The sequence below is a fragment of the Pyrus communis genome, chromosome 10 (genome assembly GCF_041283825.1).
Source record: "Pyrus communis isolate YQ-2024b chromosome 10, ASM4128382v1, whole genome shotgun sequence".
NCBI lineage: Eukaryota > Viridiplantae > Streptophyta > Magnoliopsida > Rosales > Rosaceae > Pyrus > Pyrus communis.
In genome coordinates this window covers 17,296,951-17,319,853 of record NC_142574.1, presented here as the reverse complement: position 1 = coordinate 17,319,853, position 22,903 = coordinate 17,296,951, and the positions used below count along the sequence as shown (strand labels likewise).

The following is a 22,903-nucleotide window of genomic DNA, read 5'->3' as shown; positions in this document are numbered from 1 at the left end:
AAGAATCGCTTAAAAAAAAAAGTTACTGTGTAATCAAATTTCTACATAAATAAATCTTAACTCTATATAGAGCACGAATGGTATATAGTTCCTCGTAAAGAGATATTATTTTTTAAGAGCTTCAAAGATTCCTCAGACCTCTAAAATAGACCGTATCACTATTTTTTCAGCCCTATATAGACCCTCTCATTGAGGATATTCTTACCACCCGATGAGTTTGTCGCCCTAGCATCCTTGCCAAATGACATGTAGACATTTGGATGTTAATTTGGTTATATTTCGTGGAGGGGTAATATCAGGGAGACTAAAGTTATAGATAAAAATTGCAAACTAAATGATGCATCATCAACAAAAAATGAGCATCTTTATTAACGTTTATGTAATAATTCAATCATTAACTTCCATGTTATTTATTTTATAAAATTTTATCTATAAACTTAGTCTCTTTGACATTACCCTCTCATAGAGTTATTATCAATTTTAATTACACATTAAAGTTAAAATGCTATTTTTAAAATTCAAGTACGATATTCATTAAAAGAACGAGAATACATACAAAACGAGTTAAACTACAAACCTTTGTAGATTCCGAATTTGATACCATTATAGCTGACCGTATAAAATGTCATAAGAATTTACACCAGTTCATTAACAAAACAATTAGCAGAAATTGGGAGAACAGTAGGTCGGCTGGGAAGACCGACACCAAATGCACCAACCCACTTGCCGCTTTAAGATCGACAGTGTCCACCGTATATACAACTTTTCTTCTTTATTCAACCAAATGTTTTTTCATTCCCCTTTAAAAAACAATTTTTAATGTTTTTTAATTCAGAAACTCCCTCTTTAAATGGACCGTTACTTTCAGCTTTTAACAGAAGCACTTGAGCAGCTAATCTTCAACCCTCACCAGTACGTTTTTTTCAGACCGACACAAACATGGGGTTCGCTTCCGACCGCTCGTCCGTTTCCTCCGCCACCAAATGGCTGGGATTCGTCACCGCCGTCTGGGTTCAAGCTATTTCCGGCAACAATTACACCTTCTCCAACTACTCCGATGCACTCAAAACCCTCATGAGCCTCACCCAGCTCGAACTCAACAACCTCTCCGTCGCCAAAGACGTCGGCAAAGCCTTCGGCCTCCTCGCCGGCCTCGCCTCTGACAAACTACCCACCTGGGTTATCCTCCTCATCGGCTCCGTCGAGGGCCTGGTCGGCTACGGCGCCCAGTGGCTCGTCGTCAGTGAAAGAATCAAACCCCTCTCCTACTGGCAGGTAAAAAAAAAACACCTCAGTCGGCACTTTCGTCGAACACTTAGGGTGCAACCCAACTAACAATTACTTCAATTTCTTTCTCAGATGTGTATATTTCTCTGCATGGGCGGCAACAGCACGACGTGGATGAACACGGCGATACTTGTCACCTGCATCCGAAACTTCCGGCGAAATAGGGGACCCGTTTCGGGGATTCTGAAGGGCTACGTGGGCCTCAGCACCGCCATCTTCACCGACCTCTGCGCCGCTCTGTTCAACAACGACCCCTCTAGCTTCCTCCTCATGCTGTCCATAACCCCCTTCGCCGTCTGCTTAACCGCCATGCTCTTCCTCCGCGAGGTCACCCCTTCTTCCTCCTCCGCCGAAGACCACCGCGACTCCAGATATTTCTGGATCGTCAACGCCGTCGCAGTCTGCGTCGCCGTCTACCTCCTCGCCTACGACTTCATCCCAGACCCTTCGAACCTCTTCTCTCTAATATTCTCCATCATTCTCCTTATCCTCCTGGCGTCACCGCTCGTGATTCCGGCGTACGCATTTTTCACAGCGTGGGCCTCAAAGCCGGATCGGGTCGCGTATGAGTCGGGTCTGGATCCGTATACCCGTGCAGACGAGCCGCTTCTGAGGCAGACGGCGGCGGACAACACGCATCAGATGCCGGAGGCTGCTGCGGCGTCGGAGGAACTGGAGGCAAAGAGGAGGCCGGTTCTCGGGGAAGACCACACGATTTTCGAGGCGATGAGGAAGTTGGATTTCTGGATTTTGTTCGTGTCGTTTTTGTGCGGGGTGGGGACGGGTTTGGCGGTTATGAACAATATGGGGCAGATTGGCTTGGCGATGGGATACGTCGACGTTTCGATCTTCGTTGCGCTCACCAGCATTTGGGGGTTTTTCGGGCGGATCGGTTCGGGTATGGTTTCGGAGAACTTCATCAGGTTGGTTTACCTAACACCCACTCTTCCTCTTTACATATATTTCATCGAATTAATTAATCTCCAATAGAATTATAAAATTTATGGTTTATTCTTATTTGTTTTGCTTTGCTTTTTGACCTAGCTTTAAAAAAAAATGCTATTAGAAATAGGACTATATGTGATAAAATGTAGTATTACTGGGGGGCAACTTGAGTTGGATCAACTCAAATTCGTCTCTGTCTAGCTTGATTTCAAAATCAATCGAGCAGGTTAGAGTGAAGTAAAAACCCATCCAAATCATCAACTCAATTATTTATCAGGTTAAGTTGGGTTGGTGCTTTTGCTTGTTCATGTCAATCCAAAGTCAGCCCGAGTTGTTCATGTTGTTCCTGCATATATTACACATCTCATTTCATATTATATAAGCTAGGTACAAGCTTGGGAGGGTTATAATTGAAGTTTGTTATTTGGCTTTCTTTTGAACAATAAACGATAATGCTGATTTTACATTTCTTTTTGTTGAGTGATAGTCTAGTCTTGTCATTTAATTTCAACTTTTGCTTTTATCAATATTTAATTTCAACTTTTCATGGTTGAAATTTTAGAAATTTATCCCATGCTATTTCATTTATTTTTTGTATGGATGTTGATGTGTAAAGTTGAATTTTAAATAGTGTTGTATTATTTTGTTTAAAATTTGAGATTTATTTTGTTTAAAATTTGAGATTTATTTTATAAAATAACGTGTTATAGGATTGAATTTGATAAAATTAGGCGAACCCGAATCCAATACGAGTAAACTCGAACTCAAATAAACCGGCATGAATCCGAACCCAACTCAAATCCAATTAGGAATGCTACGTTGGGGTTGGGTTGACCATCTAACATGTCAAATTTGTTCGAGTTGCACCTCTAAGTATTACTCCTTTTAAAATTATTTTTGAAATTGTCAAGTAAGACCATAATTTTTTAATTCCATAGGGTAATTTTACATTTCATTTAAATTTGTGGGTTTTTTTAGTAGGTAAATAATCACGTTACCATTGGCGCTCTAAAAAGTCGTTTGACGTTTATAATGTCTTGTATTCTCAAAGAAAAAGCGGAGTATTATATTTTGTGTGAACATTAGTTTTTTATTTATTTAAAATTGGAGAGACATAATAAGAAGATCCATAAATGTTATCCATTTTTTGAAAAAAAAAATAAAACATGTCAAACGAATACTGTAGGAGGAAATGCCTACTTTGGAGTTGACATGACCGCCATAGGAATTTTCAAACTAAGAATCCATTAGAACATGACAATTGACAATATAGCTGACGGGTTTTTTTTTTTATTTTTTATTTTTATCCTTTTCTTCTCTATTTTTTTACGTTAAGTGTTTTCTCATTATAGTTATTAGGGTTCTTTTTCTAGTTTACTATAAAATATATTTGTAGTTCTAGTTATGTTTTTGTACAAGTTTATGTAATTTTCAGAGTGTCCTTAAATCTCGGGATTGTTTGTATAATTTCTATGCGTGGAAAATATAGAAGCTTTCAATGTCTGAATTTTTTATCAACTAAATTTCTTGGTGGCACTACTTCGGCCTAAAAAATTCAACCCACATTTAACACACTCTGGTCCCAAATTTGTAATGACAGGAAAGCTGCAACACCAAGACCTCTGTGGAATGCTGCTTCTCAGATTCTAATGGCTGTTGGCTACATCCTCATGGCCATCGCCATGCCTGGTTCGCTATACATCGGTTCAATCGTGGTTGGCATATGCTACGGAGTTCGTCTTGCCATCACAGTACCCACTGCATCTGAATTATTTGGTCTCAAATACTACGGACTTATTTACAACATTCTAATCCTCAACCTTCCACTCGGCTCCTTCCTCTTCTCCGGCCTGCTTGCCGGACTATTATACGACATGGAGGCTACCACCACGGAAGGAGGTGGCAACACCTGCGTTGGTGCACATTGCTACCGGCTCGTGTTTGTTATCATGGCCATTGCCTGTGTTATCGGGTTTGGTTTGGACATTTTGCTGTCCATTAGAACCAAGAATCTCTACACCAAGATTCAAGCTGGCAAGAAAACAAGGAAAGTGGTTAATGGCACACAATAGGGTGAACAAATGTACGACCTGGGACTAATTAACTCTTAGTCTACTGGTATCCGTTCCCGAGTTCGAATCTCCTTCCCATTCCCATTGGTCAAAGAAAATGATGGACTTGGGAGGCCAAGAATATGGGAGATTTTTCAGTGTAACCGTCACAAGAGGTAGTACACGACATGTCCTATATAAATGGTGGGTTATATGTGTTAAAAGGTTAATAACTTAAAAATTAAAAAATTTCACCACTTGCATAAAAACACGTGGTGTACCATCCGTGTTCCCGTTACAATTAAAAATTTCTCCAAGAATATGAGTATTGATGGGCTTAAATTTCGCTCAGTGATATCCTCCATTTAGAGTTAGAATCAAGCATGAAAAGAAAGTTACAAATGGCCACGAAAATTATGTGGTTAAATTGTTTGATGGGCTTACTTAATTTCTCCCACTACGAAATTTGTATTGAGTAGTTCTTGTTGGATTTAGTTTGTAATTTTTTTTTGAATCGGATTAGTGTGTGTAATTACTTTCCTACCAATAGGTAGGTTTTATGAACAAGAAATGCTAAGGAGACTTTTAAAATTAGACTCTTTATGAAATTTTTGTTTCAACATTATAACGTTAATTTTCATTTCAACATTATAAAACATATGCCAAAAACATTAGGCTACAAAGAATCTACGAAGGGTTATATTTTTTAGAGTCTCCTTTAGCATCTCTCTCCATGTGTTTCCAAACATTCTTTGTTTAATTTTCTTCGGCCTCGATATCACATTGGATTCATTGGTCTTAAATTCACATTGCTCACAAGGAGAACTTGGCGTTTCCGTACATAATGGGCTTTGGTATATGAGAAAAATGCTCAACTTTGAATTGGAGCTTTGATAGTAGTGATCCATGGCATTGTCTAGAGTAATGATTCTTTTGGCCCACTCTTTTAAAATTTTTGTTCAAAAAGGACAAAATTTCTAACTAAATTTAAATCAAAGGATCTTCAGCTCCAAGAACTTCGAAACCAGAGTTATCCAAAAAAATCATTGCACCACATTTTGATAAGTTTAGGAAACCCATACTCATAAAAAAAAGAAAAATTATCCATAAATCAAAAATCCAATTAAAACAAAATTTAAAGACCAATACTCTAATTTTATTTACATTAAATACCAAACGAAAAATGCTATTTTCATCTTAATAATATGGTTCAAATTCGTCCTCGGTAAGAATTGGACTTAAAATCTCCTACTTACAAGTGAAGAGAAATACTATTAGACTGTAATATTAAATGACAATTTTTAGTACTAATTGAAAAGGTTTTCCCCTCAATTGAAATTAGTTAAAGTAGACAATGACTTGCCACTAACGCTATCATTAATTTTATTTTCAACTTTCATAAATATCATGTTCTATACCAAACTATCATTTACATGTTGTGTGACTTGATCAACAATCACTTGGTCCGCTCCTTGTGGTACACATCTAGCCGAATTATCCAAACCCACGAAACAAAACGTGAAATTTGAACCCATGTCATTTTTAATTACATTTGTTATAACATATGTTGGAGCAGTTAAGTTTTTATTTAAATTATATATAAATATTTATTTATGATTTTTTTTATTAGAAACATAAAATATATATAACTATCATTAGGAGTAATTTCCATTCGTAAATATATTGGAGACGTTGTCAATTAGGAGTAATTTCCGTTCTTAATTATATAGGAGATGTGAGGAAGTTTCTTACTTCAACAAATTTGAGATGCCTTGTCTGTATAGAGAAAAAGATCATGTCCACCTCCATAAATAATCTATCCGTTTTGATTTTTACGTTTTGGTTTATTCAGGATTTCTAGCCCCTAATATCTTAATCCTTCAACGTCTATTTCTTTTACTTTATACATACATACATACATACATACATACATACATACATACATACATACATATATATATATATATACAGGACCTTTAACAAGAGGGATTCCCATTTTAAAAAAAATATATTGGGGACACCCTCTTGACCGTTAGATTTGGCTTTAATGAAATTCTATGGTTGAGATTAAATCACAGGCCACACAATCTCAACCATAGAATTTCATTAAAGTCAAATCTAACGGTTAAGAGGGTGTCCCCATATATATATATAAGTCCTGAGTATCAATGTTGAAGAATACAAAATACTACAAGTTTATACATATTTTTTTAAATTAAGTTTTGATAGCAACATATCGAAAGGGTGCAAGTTTGAAGGTTCTTCCATTGTGCAAGAAAGAACCTTATCAAAAGAAGGTTCTTGGCTGTTTTATCATGGGGACGACGTAGTGTTTGTGAATTATTTGCACACTTTGGGCAGAGTCACAAAACGTCTTAAAGAAAGCGACTTAATCCGCGACTCATCCCAAGAATTATTCATCACTCAATGCTTTACATTTTCCGGATAACTTCGTTCCTTTTTATTTTGGTTTACAACAACATACATTACTAAATTTAACTGCTCTATACGTGGTAAAAATTGAAATGTGGAAAGACACTCACATACATTCTTCTTCCAGAAGAGCACACCCACGATACGAAGAGGACCACCTAAGTGACTTGGTCAGACAGCAAGTAGAAAGATGTAATTATTTAACATGAGTAAAATAGCATTTATGTCCATGGTTTCCTCATATATGTTCCGCACGCGTGACACTACAAAGCCATCAACCCATGAAGGCTTTCTGCATAAACACACAAAAACAGACATATTACAAGACTTGCAGCCAAAGCATGCATCCCGCCATAAATGTAACTTTGATCGCCACTGGTTCTTTCTTTTGGTCCCTCAAGAGTCAAAATCCCTCCTTTTAATCGAGAGATTCTCTCATGTCACAATTTCACCATATGACAATAACAATCTTTCATGGGATGAATAACACACTTTCGAACATATAACAATTGTTTATTGAACAACGATGCCAATAAAACTAAAACTTAGTTGCATGAGAGAATCTCTCCTGATTTAATGAGGGTGCCCCTTTTCTATTTAACAATTTTGGATTTGGTGTACATTTTCCCATACGGGTCAATATTCTGATGTAGTACAAATGGCAGAATTGACTGAAGAAGAAATAGACCGTAAAAAGACGAAAGGACGCATTGGGAATTTGAAAATTTCGCATCTGAGCTCCAATTTGGGCCCCTTATACCTTTTCGGAAAGGGAATGATGCCACAAGTCCAACTCATGGCTTCTTCGTGATGTACGATGGATTTTGATCATCCAGGGTCATTTCAGCCTACAAAACAGCGTTTAAAGTTATGTAATAAAAATCGGACTCTTCATTTGCCGTCCGATTAACGTTGTTTTAACTCCTAGAAGTCCTTTGAGTTGTTCCAAACGTTTGTAATCATTATTTACATCTTTGGAAGTAACATTTGTAATCATTCAAGATTATCAATTAAATAACACCCCTAGGATTTCTCTCAATTTTCTGGTAGACTCCAGACCAGTTCTTCAAGGAATTACATTGGCAATCCTTTTGATTACTTTGTGTTGGGTTAATATTAATATAAGAATTTTGGACCCTTTCATTCCATTCCTAATTGGCACAAATAATTAGCCAAACCCTTGTTTTGTAATTTTCATATAGGCCAAGCTGCTAGCAATGACATAAAGCTTTAATTTTTTTTTTCTTACCTAAGTACATAGTTGCTACTAATAATTCCACAATTCCAATCAATTACTACGCAGTTGGTTGCCAAGTCAAATCCCCTCAATAATTAATGTTATATTAAATATGAACTTATAAAGACTAAACATGGAAAGAAACTTAGTGTCACCTGTAACATGATATGATATTACTCATCTCTGTGTTGTAATAAGGATTGGACGATGAGTTTATATTTTAGGTTGTTACATTAATACATGAAAACATAATATATTTGTTACATTAATACATGAAAACATAATATATCTTGAGTAAATTGATAACATTATGCATCAGAAAACCTACACACGAGTTACTATATAAAATTACTCCTTCAGCATGACGACGATGCAAATGAGATGCTTGAAATAAAAATACCTTAAGGACACTAATGTATTCATACCGAAAAACTCGTGAATCGGTCACTAACATTACGTGTCAGCGTTACGGAAACAAAACCATGTTCTTAGCCCCACACAAAAAAGAATGAATTCACGGTTGGAGTGTTTGATGTGTCTATGAATGAATGGGCATGACATGAAGCTCCACGCTCACACAAACATGTGGCCAGGCCACGGACCACTCGGTATCCCTGCTTCCACTGTAACCCTTGTGATCTCTACCTCCTCCCCTTCCATTATATTGGGTCTATTTCTTAGGTAATGGTCCAATATATACACTTTCTTTCATATAACTTATAACCCATAACCTCAAGTTTCATATATTGCATTTTATATATTTGGCTGCTTCTTTGGGAAGTAGACATTGTTGCATTCCTACTAATTACAATTTAATTGGTGTTTAAATGAGCTTTTTTGTTTTGGTGAGTTATTTTTCATATAAACGTCAAACTGTAATTAGCAAGAAAAGCTGGGAAAGGAGTGTAGCAGTGTCGTTATAAAAACCATTCTCAGATTTTAAGTAGTAGAGCATCACACAGCTCCAAGCCTCCCGACCTCCGAGCAAAAAATGGAAGGCACAAATATTACTTCAAGCTTCCTATTGTTCTTGTTTCTCCTCATGGGCTCCTCCTCCGTTGTTGTTTCATTTGGTTCTCTCTTCTTCCCCCTTTCTCCTCTCATTTCTTCTGGTTTTTTTCTACAATGCAGACATGTCTAAATTTTACGTTACTAATCCTTCCTTTTTACTGTTTTCACACATTGCAGAGGGCCCACTTTATGATTCTACTGCTTACACTGAGGTAAAAACTAAATGTGAACAAAATATATTGGAAGTTTTTCTCTTTGTTTCACCCAGATGAGACCAACTTGTTTGTTTTGGCAGTGTAAATTGCAGCCGGAGGAGCCTCTGTACGGCGGTGGGATCATCGTTGATCGGTTGGGAAACTCTGCAAGTAGTGGGGTTTATTCAACATCGTTCATACTGCACAATCTCACACAGGGCACCATTTACTGTTTCTCCAGTTGGGTTGCTCAACTTTTTACCCTTCTAGTTAATTAATTTTTCTGTTGTTGGATGCTGGGTTGGGAATTATGGTGTGGTAATTTTGGTATAGTGTTTAAGGTAAAAAAATTTGGCGTTGAAAAACCAAAAAGAATTCCGTTGCCGGGACTTGAACCCGGGTCTCTCGGGTGAGAGCCGAGTATCCTGACCAACTAGACTACAACGGATTGTTGTAATGCTTATCTTGTCCAATATATTTAGTAATATTCTATAAGCTTAGCTAGGTCACGTACGTTAAAAACTTATGCAGGGTTGTTCTTGTCCGGTGATAGCGTTGAATATGAGAACAATTCATTAAAACATAACCTTGCATAAATTTGATGATCAACGTCATTTCTTAAGTAGCCCTAATTCTTGAACTTGCATAAATTAGAGCTGAAAGTCTGAGGTCACTTATAGCTCACTTAGTTAGAATTTTGCACTCTAAAGTTGTATTTAAATACCATTTTCCCTAATATTCCTTGTATAAAGAAAACAAAATCACTTAGACACGCGTGACTGCACTGCAATAATTAGAAACTTAGAACTTTAGTCACTTATGGATACGACATTAGACTCATAAGATTTGGGCTTACTCTAATAGGTTGGGTCAAGATAGAGGGTGCAGGCTCAGCTCTCATAAGGGCAAGCCTAAAGACAGAAAATGAAACACATAACTGTGTAGGAACTGTTTTGGCTAAGCATGGATGCTGGTCATTTCTCAAGGGTGGCTTTGTACTAAACTCACCATCCCAATTATCCACCTTATTCTTTCAGGTAATTTTCATATTTTCACTAATCTTTTACTGCCCCAAAAAGTTTCAAATTTCAATTTTTCATACTTTTGTTTTGATTGTATATTTGTATACAGAATGCAGATGACAGAGATGTTAATATTGAAATTACCAGCTCTTCTTTGATGCCATTTAGTGTTCAACAATGGAGCACGTATCAGCAATATATGATCAACACTGTAAGTATATATATTTTCATTTGAGTAGGATCTTTCATTAAGTTAACTATGGAAGATGTTAATTTGGTTCACCTGGGAAGAGATCAAGCTTCAAAAAATAGTGAATGGTCTTATCAACGCACAAATGTATAACTCCTCAGAAATTTCATTTTGTGTAATTATTTTCTTTGTTTATCAATAGAAACGGAAGCGTTCCGTGACGGTTCATGTCTCAGATAAGCAAGGAAAGAGGCTGCAAGGATTGGAAATTGACATAGAGCAAGTCTCCAAGGATTTCCCATTTGGATCTGCAATTGCAAAGACCATTCTAGGTAATTTGCCCTATCAGGTTAGCACGCAGTTCATAGACCGTATGTACTCGTATAAAACTTATGTGGACGTGTTCTTGTGTCATACTATTGAGTAACTAAACAATTTATTTAAAAGATGACATGTATTTAAGAAATAATATTGATTGTCAAATTTAAACAATTTTATCTTTTGAATGGATTGTTCTTACCCTCAACCTGGCAAATGATGTTGACATGTTATTGTGTGATATTATTGAGCGACTGAACAGTTCAGTTAAAAGATAACATGTGTTTAAGAAATAACATTGATTGTAAAATTTAAACACTTTTATATTTTAAATGGATTGTTCTTACACTCAACATTGACACATGATGTGGATATGTTATTGTGTGATATTATTGAGCGACTGAACACTTAAAAGATGATAAGTGTTTAAGAAATAATATAGATCTTCAAATTTAAACAATTTTATCTTTTAAATGGATCAGTCTGACACTCAACACACTATCACATGATAAGAACAACTCCACATAAGTTTTTAACTTACAATTGACCTATACACTTGAAAGAATGGTCCCTTGTATATGCAAAAACTAATGTCAGTCATTTAACTAGACTATTTTGTCACCCAACATTATCACATGACAAGAACATAAATTTTTCTCGTAAATCGAATCTTCTACTTAAATTGTGCGTTATATGCAATAACAAATTTTACATGCATCATCTTCACATTGAAAATGCTAGCTAAGAGAACAATTTTCAATCCAGGATTGGTTCACAAAACGATTCAATGCAGCGGTGTTTGAGAACGAACTCAAGTGGTACGCGACGGAACCCGAACAGGGCAAAACCAACTACACCATTGCAGATCAAATGCTGCAATTTGTGCGTGCTAACCAAGTCATTGCTAGAGGTCACAACATATTTTGGGAAGACCCCAAATACACGCCGCAATGGGTTCGAAACCTCACCGGCAGCGACCTGCAATCTGCCGTAAACTCCAGAATCCAAAGCCTAATGAGCAAGTACAGAGAAGAGTTCATCCATTGGGACGTCAGCAACGAAATGCTTCACTTTGATTTCTACGAGCAGAAGCTTGGCCCCAACGCCGCATTGCATTTCTTTGAGACGGCACACAAATCTGACCCCTTGGCAACCCTTTTCATGAATGATTTTAATGTGGTGGAGACTTGCAGTGATGTGAATTCGACCGTTGATTCCTACATTTCAAGGTTGAGAGAGCTTAGGCATGGTGGAGCATTGATGGATGGGATTGGACTGGAGGGTCATTTTACAGTACCAAACCTCCCTCTAATGAGAGCAATCCTTGACAAGTTGGCCACATTAGGCCTTCCCATTTGGCTCACGGAGGTTGATATCAGCAGCACCCTAGACAAAGAAACACAGGTAAAATAAGATGTTACATATAGAAACTAGGGAAACTAGGGTAACACTGTCTGATTTAGGACAACTCTCATACCATGCGAGATCTGTGTGGGGTTGAGTGTGACTAAAGTACAATTGTAATAGTGCTCTACAGATTACATGGTTGGACACACTTACTCAAGTTTGACTCCACATATAGGGCACAAAAGCCTTATGTGGAGTTGTTCCGACCACTGTCTAAGTTACAAAATGACATGTGTTCAACTTTAATGTTTGGGATTTAAGCGAAACACTTGCCATGTGATAGGAACAATCCCATGTAAATTTTTACCCCGGACTAACCTACTACATTACTTGTTGTTATGTATAGGCAATTTATCTTGAACAAGTTTTAAGAGAAGGCTTTTCGCATCCATCTGTGAATGGGATAATGCTTTGGACTGCAATGCATCCTAATGGGTGCTACCAAATGTGCCTCACAGACAATAATCTCCAAAACCTACCTGCTGGTGATGTGGTGGACAAGCTCTTGAAAGAATGGCAAACTGGGGAGATTGAGGGGCAGACAGATGAGCATGGATCTTACAGCTTCTATGGTTTCTTGGGTGAATATAGAGTAAGTGTCAAATATGGCAATAGATCTTCACGTTCAACATTCTCATTGTGTCAAGGTAAAGAAACTAGACATGTTAGCATTCAGATGTAACACAATTTCGACATGTTTTGTGTAACCAAATTAGGGGATCAAGATTCGAATTTGAGTGCAAAGAGAGAAACATCATATGTTAACGAATTTAGTAACGTCCTAACCATCTATATTTTGATTTTGTTTCAACAAAGAATTTACGACTTAATGGGGAAAATTTATGCTTGGATGCAAATGATTTAGGCCATCTCCAACCGAAAGGTCCAGAAGGCCGAAAATAGCCTGAAAACCGTCTCCAACCGAGGGCTAGGTCAAAGGGTTGTGGAATCTCAGAGGGCCCCACGGAATCGGAGAGGGCTAGAGGGCTAGAGGGCTAGCTGCAAGTAGCCAGCTAGCTAGCCCGTGGCTGGCCTGAAAAACTGGAAATCCTGTCGGTTATAATCGACAGGAATACGTTTATATTATTTAATACAAATGTATTCCTGTCGGTTATAACCGATAGGAATTTTTAAAAATAATTTTGCATCCAAAAGCTAGCTGGCGCTAGTTACCGTTGGATTCCAAAAAAAAAAAAATTAGGGTTTTTGGGCCTTTTTTTTTTTTAAAAAAAAAAATTCTATTTTTTTTTTAAAAAAAAAAATTCTATTTTTTTTTCCTATAAATACCTAAACCATTCCTACCATTTCAATTCTCATATTTTCCTTCCTCTTTCAAAAATCTATCCTTCAATTTTTTTAATAATTTTGAAATGGCCTCTTCTGCAATGAAAGATAGGGCTTGGACCCGAAAAGAAGATGAAGCTCTTTGCAAGGCTTATAGATGGGTGTCGGAAGATAGTATGAGGGGGAATTGTCAAACAAATGAGTAAGGCCTATTTTGATAGGAAAAAAAAAAAAAAATTATGAGCCGACGGCAGTTGTTTACCTCTGACTATACTCCTACGATGGCGGATGATGAAGATGATGTTGATTATGGATATTAAATTTAAGTCGTTTTAGTTTTTAAATTTAAGTTAATGTTGTTTTCGAATTTAATTTGTAGTTTTTAAATTTAATTTGTCGTTTCTAAATTTTAGTTGTAATTTGTAAATATAAGTTGTAGTTTTTAAATTTAAGTTGTTGTTTTTAAATTTAAGTTGTTGTAGTTTTTAAATTTAAATAATAAATTATGTTTAGCCTTTTGGCCCTCAGTTGGAGACGGTTTTTTGTGGCAGGGCTAAAATGAGCCCTCTGGCCCTTTGGCCCTCGGTTGGAGACGAAGGCAAATATGGCATTGTACTGTTCATTAAAATATCAATATCTTGGAAAATCTTGGAGGGCCAGAGAGCTAAAACGAGCCCTCTGGCCAACCCTCGGTTGGAGATAGGGCCAGAGGGCCGAAAATAGCCCGAAAACCGTCTCCAACCGAGGGCTAGGCCAGAGGGCTCTAGAATCTGAGAGGGCCCCACGAAATCGAAGAATGCTAGAGGGCTGGCTGCATGCAACCAACCAGCCTGGGCTGGCCTTTTTTTTTGTTTTGCTTATGTTGGATTTCCTGTCGGTTATATTATTTCATTATTTTTTTTTTAACAATTTTATTTATTTTTTTATTTACAAAAATTTTCCTATAACTTTTATTTTTCATATATATTTTTTTTTCCTATAACTTTTATTTTACAAATTTGTTTCATATATTTTTTTTAAATTTCATTTTTTTCCTATAACTTCTATTTCACAAAATTTGTTTCATTTTATTTTAAATTCTATTTTTTTTTTCCTATAACTTCTATTTCACAAAATTTGTTTCATATTTTTTTTAATTCTATTTTTTTCTATAACCTCCTAAGCCATTATACAACATTAAATTAAATTAAGTAACATGAAACAATATTAATAACATTAACCAACATAAAAATTATACAACATAAAAAAAAAAACATTTAACAACATGAAACTTAAACAATATTTAAGTTGTAGTTTTTAAATAATAAATTATGTTTGGCCCTCAGTTGGAGACGGTTTTTTGTGACAGAGTTAAAACGAGCTCTCTGGCCCTCGGTTGGAGATGAAGACAAATATGGCCTTGTACTGTTAATTAAAATATTAATATCATAGAGAATCTTGAAGGGTCAAAGAGCTAAAACAAGTCATCTAGCTAGCTCTCGGTTAGAGATAGCCTTATGATTCAAGTGTGTAAAAGGACACTTAACTCCTGAGGTTACTTGTGCAGAATCATATGCAGAATCTTGTCCCCCTACGTTGCTTGTATCTCACATTTACTCCGCACCAACTTCAATGGTACTTTTCTAAGATGCCATGATTCCCAGCAGACACTTTTAATACCTAGTTAACAATTGCAATTAGGCTAACTTGGTGGTTCTTTGTTCGGTAGGTTGGTCAAACCTTTCGACAAAATTACCACACGAGTAACAAATGTGACAGGAACATGAACTTTTTGTAAGTGTGGAAATACCTTACTTGTGACCCAAACGTATTTATTTCTTTGAAAAAATCACAAAAAATGTTGATGTCGAAACTACAGGTATCAAATTAGAACTTCACCCAAACGAGTTGTCCAAAATTATATTTGAACTTGTATCTACGCGCATGGAAAGAAAATATAATGATGTTAGTGCATCCTACACAAGCAATGGTTAGGATATAATTGAAAGGGTCTTGATTGTTTTGAGGAAAACTTGTCCAGGCATCAAGAGGGGTCATTAGAATGCAATAAATTGGTAGGATTTGATTCGGTGGGAAGGGAAGGACCCACGTTTTAATTAATGGAGTAACCGCTTAATACTATAACATTATGAGTCCCTATGTTCATTGAAATCTGATGGCTGCAATCTGCATCACTACGTCATATCAACAAAACCGATCATCATTATTCACAGAGTGAATGAAGAATATTAACCAAACAAAACTCCCTTCAAAACGCAAATCTGTAACTTTGAGTGATTGAAAATATTTCTCTGTATTTGAGATTATACGTTTAGTTTTCTTTACCTGATATCACACTTATCACAAAATGGTTTTATTTTACAATGCATCAATGGTGTATGGAGTTGCATGATGTTTGGTGTCTGGAATTGCATCGGTGTTTAAATAGCTATATTGAAACGGTTGAAATCCAATTTTTTTAATACACCATATATCCCATACACCAGTGTCATTCACGTTAAGGTGATTTGCTACTCACCTATTGAAGATGGGGTCTATCGACTCTATCCTACTAAGTCTAGGGCTTGGGGCATTATGCTTAATTTGATCTCCACAGAGGTAACAATGAGTCACTCAACCACTCAAATCATTCATCGTATGATCAAACACTCTAATGTCATGCCTAGTTGTAAGTCCATGATACTAGGTTCGGCATATCTTGTACAACAGTGTATTATAGAATTTGAGAGATTTTCAATGTGCCTAGAACACGGAATGGTACTTCACGAGTCACTATACAAGTGGCAAGATACTTGTGTTAAAAAATTATCTTTGAAAAATAAAACTTTTTACCACTTATATAATAACACATAATATACCACTTGTGTTCCAAGCATAATGAAAAATTTCTCGTTAAATTTTCGCAAAAGAGAAGAAGAAAAACTTCTGTTAGGACTAAGGACTGGTTTGGCAAGTGTTTTAAAATAATTGAAATCACTTTTAGATATAATGGTTTTGAATTTAAAAGTATTTGAAGTATTTCTTACTAAAATGATTAGTTATATACTTCTTGTTAGGAACACATCAAATGCTTTTCAAAAATTAATTTGTATTCTTACTAAAATTTGTTTTTAAAAATATTTTATCAAAAAGTTTAAAAAACTTCTGCCAAACGATAAGCTATCCGCCCACATCGACATAATCACAACGCAAATTGTGCATGATTGGTCCAAAAAGTGGGTCTGAAGTTATACGAAAATTTTCAAAGGTGGGCCAAGGAAAACCTAAATTCTCATCTCAACAGTGTCAACATCATGTTCCTTTCATGGGAAGAAAAGCTGAGGGCTTATGATTAGTAATATTAAATAAATCAAATTTCCAAGCTAAATAATTTGTTATCAATAAAAAATAAGCAAGTTAATCAGCATTTAATTAATAATTTAATCATTAACAACTATATTATTTGGTCCTCAAATTTAATTAAAAAAATTTAGTCTCGCTAATATTATCCTTACATATCCACTTAGTACCATCCAAAGTCTAGTGATACTTCTCTTCACTTGTAAGTAAGATATCTTAGGTTCAATTCTCGTCAAATGCAAATTTAAATTATATTATTACTAGTTTATTGTGAGATTAAGCGTACTGCCTCCTCTTTAATGTAGATAATATCGTTATTTGCACAAATATGCCACTTTTGGTCCAAATCCCCCTTTATTTTAAGGATTTGTAAAGATTTGATTTGTATTTGTTCTTGGGTCCCTAACACCCACTCACGATTAAGTTATTTCCCTTTAAAATTCAACTAACGACTTCAACCCCAATGCACTATCTCACCAAACCAAAATTATAGAGAGACTATATTCACACATTCTAAATTACTTATCTCATACATTTTTAATTTGTTAATATTTTTTACACACCACTATCATTTGATAGAAAAATATTAAAAAATAAAAAGGATGTGGGAGAAGAAGTAATTTGAGATGTGTGAATATAATCTCCCAAATTATAACATGGAAATAACTTGGGGTTTCGCTCCATCTTGTGTCTATAATATTTAGGAAATTGTTATTATCACTCCAATAATCTCATTATACACTCCTCACAAGCATATTTTTCTTTTTAATTATAGAAAGTTTGGAGTACAAAATGAAATTTGTAGAGTGCCAATAATAATGGAGGAGGATTCTCTACTCTCCTAATCTCTCTACACTTCCATGCTCTTCTATTTGAACAGTCACGGTTAAGCCACGTCAACATCTTATATTGATTTTTTTTATAAAGATAATAAGACAAAAAGCAATGTGTGAAAGAAGGGGATGAAAGAAGATGAGAATATGAGCGTAGAGAATCCTCCTCCAATAATAATTCCCAATGTTTATTGTATATTCAACGTTGTATAACAATCCATGCAATAAATCTCGATAAATGAATATTCAATAAAATCATAACATCAGTTAAATAATAAGAAGATAATGTTAGAGAGGCAAAATTTAGATAAAATTTCAAACTAAATGATATGTCACCAATAGGAATGAGCATGTTTATCAACGACTAAGTCATAATCCAATCATCAATTTTTATGTCATTTAATTTACATAATTTTGTTTACAAATTTAGTTTCTTTAGCATTACTTATAATAAAATATTCTAGTCTCCACGCGAGCCGGTGTACTAAAATTATAACCTTGCTAAACGCATAAGATAATAATTTTTCTTAAAATCATTTAAGGCCTAACGAATATATAAATTAATAAATGACGAGATAAAAGAAAAAACACGTAAATATTCATAATACATATTTAGGATTTTTTTTTACTTAAAAAACTTATTTGTAAGTGGTAGTCTTTAAGTTCATTTCACGTTAAAGGAGAATTCGAACCAAAATATTATGACTAACCCATTGTGAGTCCACTCTTATACTCTCATAGTGTAGATATCGTATATATTAAAAAAAATTAAAAAATTAAAAACAACTTACATTTTCTCAATTCAACTTCTCAAAATATGCCTTCAAAGTATATTTTATCTTTGAGGGCATTAAGTTTGGGGAAAAAAAATAAAAAAAATAAAAAAATAAAAAAATAAAAACTTGATTTAGTTCTTAAATTATCTTACAAATTTAAAGTCATATATGTACAGTTGTTGCTTTTATAAGATATCATGCACCATTGTTATAAAAAATAATAATAAAAAAATAAAAAATAAAAAAAGAAGAAACTTCTTATATTAATAAGTGTTCATTTATTGATATAATAACCTCTCTAAAATAATAATAGTTTTTGGCTTTTTATATCATCATCCCACAAAATGTTGAATGCACCCACGTTAAAATTTAATATTAAATGATTTATTTACCCTGCTATGCAATTAAAATTTTGGCCTTATTAGGTTTAAAACAAAAAAAAAAATTCTAAATACACCTCAAATCACTTTTAATGTATTATTTTCCTTCTTCAACTATCAAAATTCATCCGACCCTTCATTGTTGAACAAAACTCAAACCAATGAAACTACAAACATGTTGATTGAGAAAAAATATTTTTGACGAATGAAACACGAAATCGATGTTTCAGAAGCTTCACATGAGGTAAGACTTCATATTCTTTATTGTTTTAGCGATTTTGACGACACCGATAATTATTTAATCTTGTTTTTGCTTCGTTATTCAAGCTTCTATGTTCGTATTCATCTTTTAGGGATCACATGGATTACATGAAGAATTAAACACCTAAAATTACCACCAAATATTAAAAACAAACGACATGGGTTTTAATGGTAGAATTGAAAACAACCCACATATGCTTTAAATCCCAGACATCATCTTTTGTCAAAATTCCAATCAGTATTTTTGTCCAAATTAAAAGCTTTATAACATTTGAGAAATGTGGGGTGTATAGAAAATATGGGGTGAAAGTAGAAAATGTAAGGTGTATATTGAAAATGTGAGTTGTTAGGGTATTATGAGGAAGTATGTAGGGGTATATTAAGCTAATTTTTCGGTGTATTAAGTATGTGAGGTTTATTCAACAATTTGTTGGGTGTTAATATAATAAGCCTAGTTTTTCTTAGTCCCAGTAATATTCGTTTATAGAGATTTTATTGTAGATAAGTTTAGCTCAATATTTGGTAAGAATGGGTGAGCAAAGAACGCAACTCTCATGAACACAACATGTTTTTTGATCTGTGATTGCACGTATTCAGAATTTACTCCAAGAAGTTATCCCAAAAAGATATGAACCTCGAAGGTTTGAACTCTCACAAGTCGTAAGAAAAAAAGGTAGACAGATAGTAAACATAAACTTGAAATGCCTGCAAAGTGGTGCCTCTCTGTCAAACGGAAATCAGCCTACAATTGTACTCACCCATTCACATTATAGTATACACTTCCTTTTCAAGAAACCTTCGCAGCCACGAATAAATTCTATTTCTTTTGATAAAAAATCGAAGCAGAAAACAAAACCCAAAAACAAATATCCAGTTGAAGTAAAAAAAAACTGATCAATACGTCATCGTTGGGTCGTCGATATATAATCAAATACATCTTCATTATTAAACACTGAGTATATCCACAACAAATGTCCAAACCCATTCATTCAAGCTAATTCCCCGTTCTAAAGCCATCTAAAGATTAAAAGAACGGTTCTCAATCCTCATTTGTTGCTTTAATAAGTACATACCGGCAGAACTTTCAGACAAGAGCCTTGAGTGGGAAGTAAAAGGGCATCTAGTACCACATAAAGGGCTTGACTACAACTCGGAATGCCTGTTTGAAATCCCGGACTAATTACACGACACTAGTGTGATAGGTTTTCCATGTAATGTTGCATAATTAATTTGAAAAACCGTCACCTTAGCATCTTTGTTTGACAGAAGCCCTCGCTACCCAAAAAATAAAAGGTCAAAGAGAGAAAACGAACAACTTTCTTATGCGTATGTTACAATGATGAGGGAATCTTAATGGATTTTACCATCTTGATGAATCTGTAAGCTTTTCCTACCAAAGGCAAAACCCCGGCGACACTAAAACACTCAAAACCTCTGAAGAATTCACATTGCAGACCAAAAAGACAAGGGATCATAGAGTTGGAAGCAAACTTACCCGCGCCCGTTGTTTTAACATTTATCGTCATGTGCTACTCACATGATCTAACAAATGTTCGACACTGTGTCACATGCAACGGGTGCAAGAAAGTTATGGCCTACAAGTAAAGATAGGACAAGACGATACATAAAACTGCTGAGATAGTGAGTGTTGAGTGTAGAGTGGGGAGAGGCACTGTCTTAGGTGAGTCTCCCATGGCCAAACCAGCTAACCATGATCCATCAGCCAGCATTGCTTCGCCAGCCCCGGTGCCAGAACCTGCCCCAGTACCCGTAGCCACACCTGTACCAGAACCTGACACTGCAACGCCTGAGCCGGCACCTGAATCTGAATAAGTGAACCCGGGATCCGACCCGGCAGTAGCAGCCCCTTGTGATGGTGTTGCTGTCATTGGTGTGGTTGAATCTCTAGAAGATTTCTGACTGCATGCCCACATGATCAAATGTTGGGAAAAAAAGCATGTAAAACAACTAATTTATCACAAACCAAATAGTGTGACAGTCCAAAGTGATGAAAATAATACATATTCACATGCAAAAGCAACCCCACCAACCTAAATTAATTAAATAAAAACCCAAATATTATAAACAAAATACTCCAAAACATAATCAAACATTAAAAAGAGAACATATCATCGGAAATTAGCCGCTAAATCATCCACACCAAAGTGAAAATCACAAAATGAGAGAATATTAGATCTTATTTATATTTTTTAGAGAATAATCCCGAATAAATTTTAAAATGAAAATCCCCGACTGATGAGTTCTACAAAAGCTTGTGAGACAATAAAGCAAAAGCATATAGCTTTAATTTATTTACCTTGGGGAAGAGGGACAAAACGTCACCGTATAATCAGCACCAGTGCACGTAAACGTACTCGTAGCATCATCGTAGGCGTAGCTATACGACTTGGGGCACGCCGCCTTAAACATCTGCGAGTAAACCGACGGGCTACAAGTGTTGGGTGTAGCATACGCGCCGCTGCAACAGTACTCGGGAGTCCCAAACGCCTCGCACGCGCTCTTACAAGCGTCGCCATCGCCGACTCTCAACTCGGTCGGGCACATCCTGTTCAGATCGGAGGAGCACCCGGTCGAGGCACACTGGCCCGACCCGCCGGTCCCCTCGACGAAAACGGGCAAGTTGTACCCGTCTACGAGGCTAACGTCATAGAAGTCCTGTCCCCCGGTGCCGAGAGTAAACTCGGCAAGCGTCGCAGGCGGGGAGGCTCCGGCGCCGTTGCATTCGACTTGGCCAGAGCCACAGTCGCCGGTGGTGCAGGACCCGGAACCGGATCCGTCGAAACTGCAGCCGGTTCGGGCCCAGAAACGACCGGACCAGCCGGTTGGGGCTTGGAAAGTGCGGGCGGTTTGCTTGGGAAGCTCGAATCCGGTGGAGTCGAGACTAGGACTGTTGGCGTTAGCGAGAATGCCGGGCCACACTGTGTAGTCGCATCTGTTGACGAATGTGAATGTCGTCGCTAATACACCTGAAAAACAAAACACAGAGAGAGAGAGAGAGAGAGTTGTGAAGGTGTTAGTGAAAATGTGAGTTTGGAGAGTGACCCAGATGAAATTACGGAAAACCCATGAAAGCGGAGAGGCTGAGAGAGTGAAAGTTTGGAGCTTTACCTGTGGAAGCCATGGCTAGTAAGAGAAGAAGGATGATAGTGAGACAAGGGGAGGATGTAAAGAAGGGATCCATGTGGAGCTTGTTATGATTTTTTCTCTGTGTTGGGACTTTATTCTAAAACAAAGTTGGAGGCTGGCGGCGGCCTATGAGGGAGGAGGATGGCGGTGATGTTGGAGACTTCGGAAGTGAGGACAATGCAGGGGGTTTATGGGAGAGAGACAGAGAGAGAGAGGGAGGGAGGGAGGGAAGCACTCGAGAGGGAGGGCGAATGGGGTCCAATACAGCTAAAAACGACAATTTTGGTATGGGGAGTGGGGACTGAGGAGACTTGGAGACTGAGCTTGAGAGATACAAATCGAAAATAGTAGCTATGTCAGTCTCTGTTTTTTTTCCTCAAGAATATGAAAACAATATTATACTAATTAAACCGGATTTGGATCCTCTCCAGATCCCCTTCTTGGGGATCCGGGGTTCAAAGCACAAGGACCGTTCATTAAAGATCGTGCGTTCACAATTAAATATTTTTTTATATTTTTAAAAGTAAAGCAATCTTGTTTTACGTAAAAAGCATTTAGTTGTGGCCGCACGATCTTTGATGAACGGTCATTGTGCCTTGATCCTCGGGATCCCCAGGGAGGGGATCCAGAGAGGATCCAAATCCAATTAAACCAACTCCAATTGTTGGATTAAAAGCTAAATTTTTTAATCTGAAAAATTCAATTTTTAAATCAGAAATAGTTTTTCTACTCTAACCCTTCTGGCCTAAAATTTTAGTCTGAGATTATTAAAGAATGAACTTAGGCTT

General features: G+C 36.3%; 3 protein-coding genes and 1 non-coding gene across 5 annotated transcripts; 2 read left to right on the top strand and 2 right to left on the bottom strand.

The window, feature by feature from the left end:
- Positions 1-799: 799 nt before the first annotated feature.
- LOC137729739 (protein NUCLEAR FUSION DEFECTIVE 4) lies at positions 800-4,877 on the top strand. Its single transcript, XM_068468758.2, has 3 exons — positions 800-1,275; positions 1,360-2,210; positions 3,833-4,877. The coding sequence occupies exons 1-3, from the start codon at positions 940-942 to the stop codon at positions 4,302-4,304; spliced, it is 1,659 nt and encodes a 552-aa protein (XP_068324859.2). The 5' UTR covers positions 800-939; the 3' UTR covers positions 4,305-4,877.
- A 3,618-nt stretch (positions 4,878-8,495) lies between these two features.
- LOC137727578 (endo-1,4-beta-xylanase 5-like) lies at positions 8,496-12,913 on the top strand. The gene is made up of 8 exons (XM_068466418.2): positions 8,496-9,026; positions 9,142-9,176; positions 9,260-9,398; positions 10,023-10,195; positions 10,290-10,391; positions 10,573-10,719; positions 11,454-12,092; positions 12,442-12,913. Exons 1-8 carry the CDS (start codon positions 8,945-8,947, stop codon positions 12,775-12,777), a joined length of 1,653 nt encoding a protein of 550 aa, XP_068322519.2. The 5' UTR covers positions 8,496-8,944; the 3' UTR covers positions 12,778-12,913.
- On the bottom strand, positions 9,534-9,606 carry TRNAE-CUC (transfer RNA glutamic acid (anticodon CUC)). Its single transcript has one exon. It is a non-coding gene; the product is annotated as a tRNA-Glu (tRNA).
- Positions 12,914-19,929: 7,016 nt separating the features above from the next.
- Positions 19,930-22,484, bottom strand: LOC137729143 (thaumatin-like protein 1). Of its 2 annotated transcripts, XM_068467987.2 has the most exons (3): positions 22,098-22,484; positions 21,286-21,955; positions 19,930-20,888 (listed from the first exon to the last, which is right to left on the bottom strand). In XM_068467987.2, exons 1-3 carry the CDS (start codon positions 22,168-22,170, stop codon positions 20,564-20,566), a joined length of 1,068 nt encoding a protein of 355 aa, XP_068324088.2. In that variant the 5' UTR covers positions 22,171-22,484; the 3' UTR covers positions 19,930-20,563. The 2 variants fall into 2 exon arrangements, with proteins under 2 accessions (XP_068324088.2, XP_088534574.1); XM_088678448.1 differs by lacking the exon at positions 19,930-20,888 and having other exon boundaries at positions 21,282-21,955; positions 22,098-22,480.
- Between the last annotated feature and the right edge of the window lie 419 nt (positions 22,485-22,903).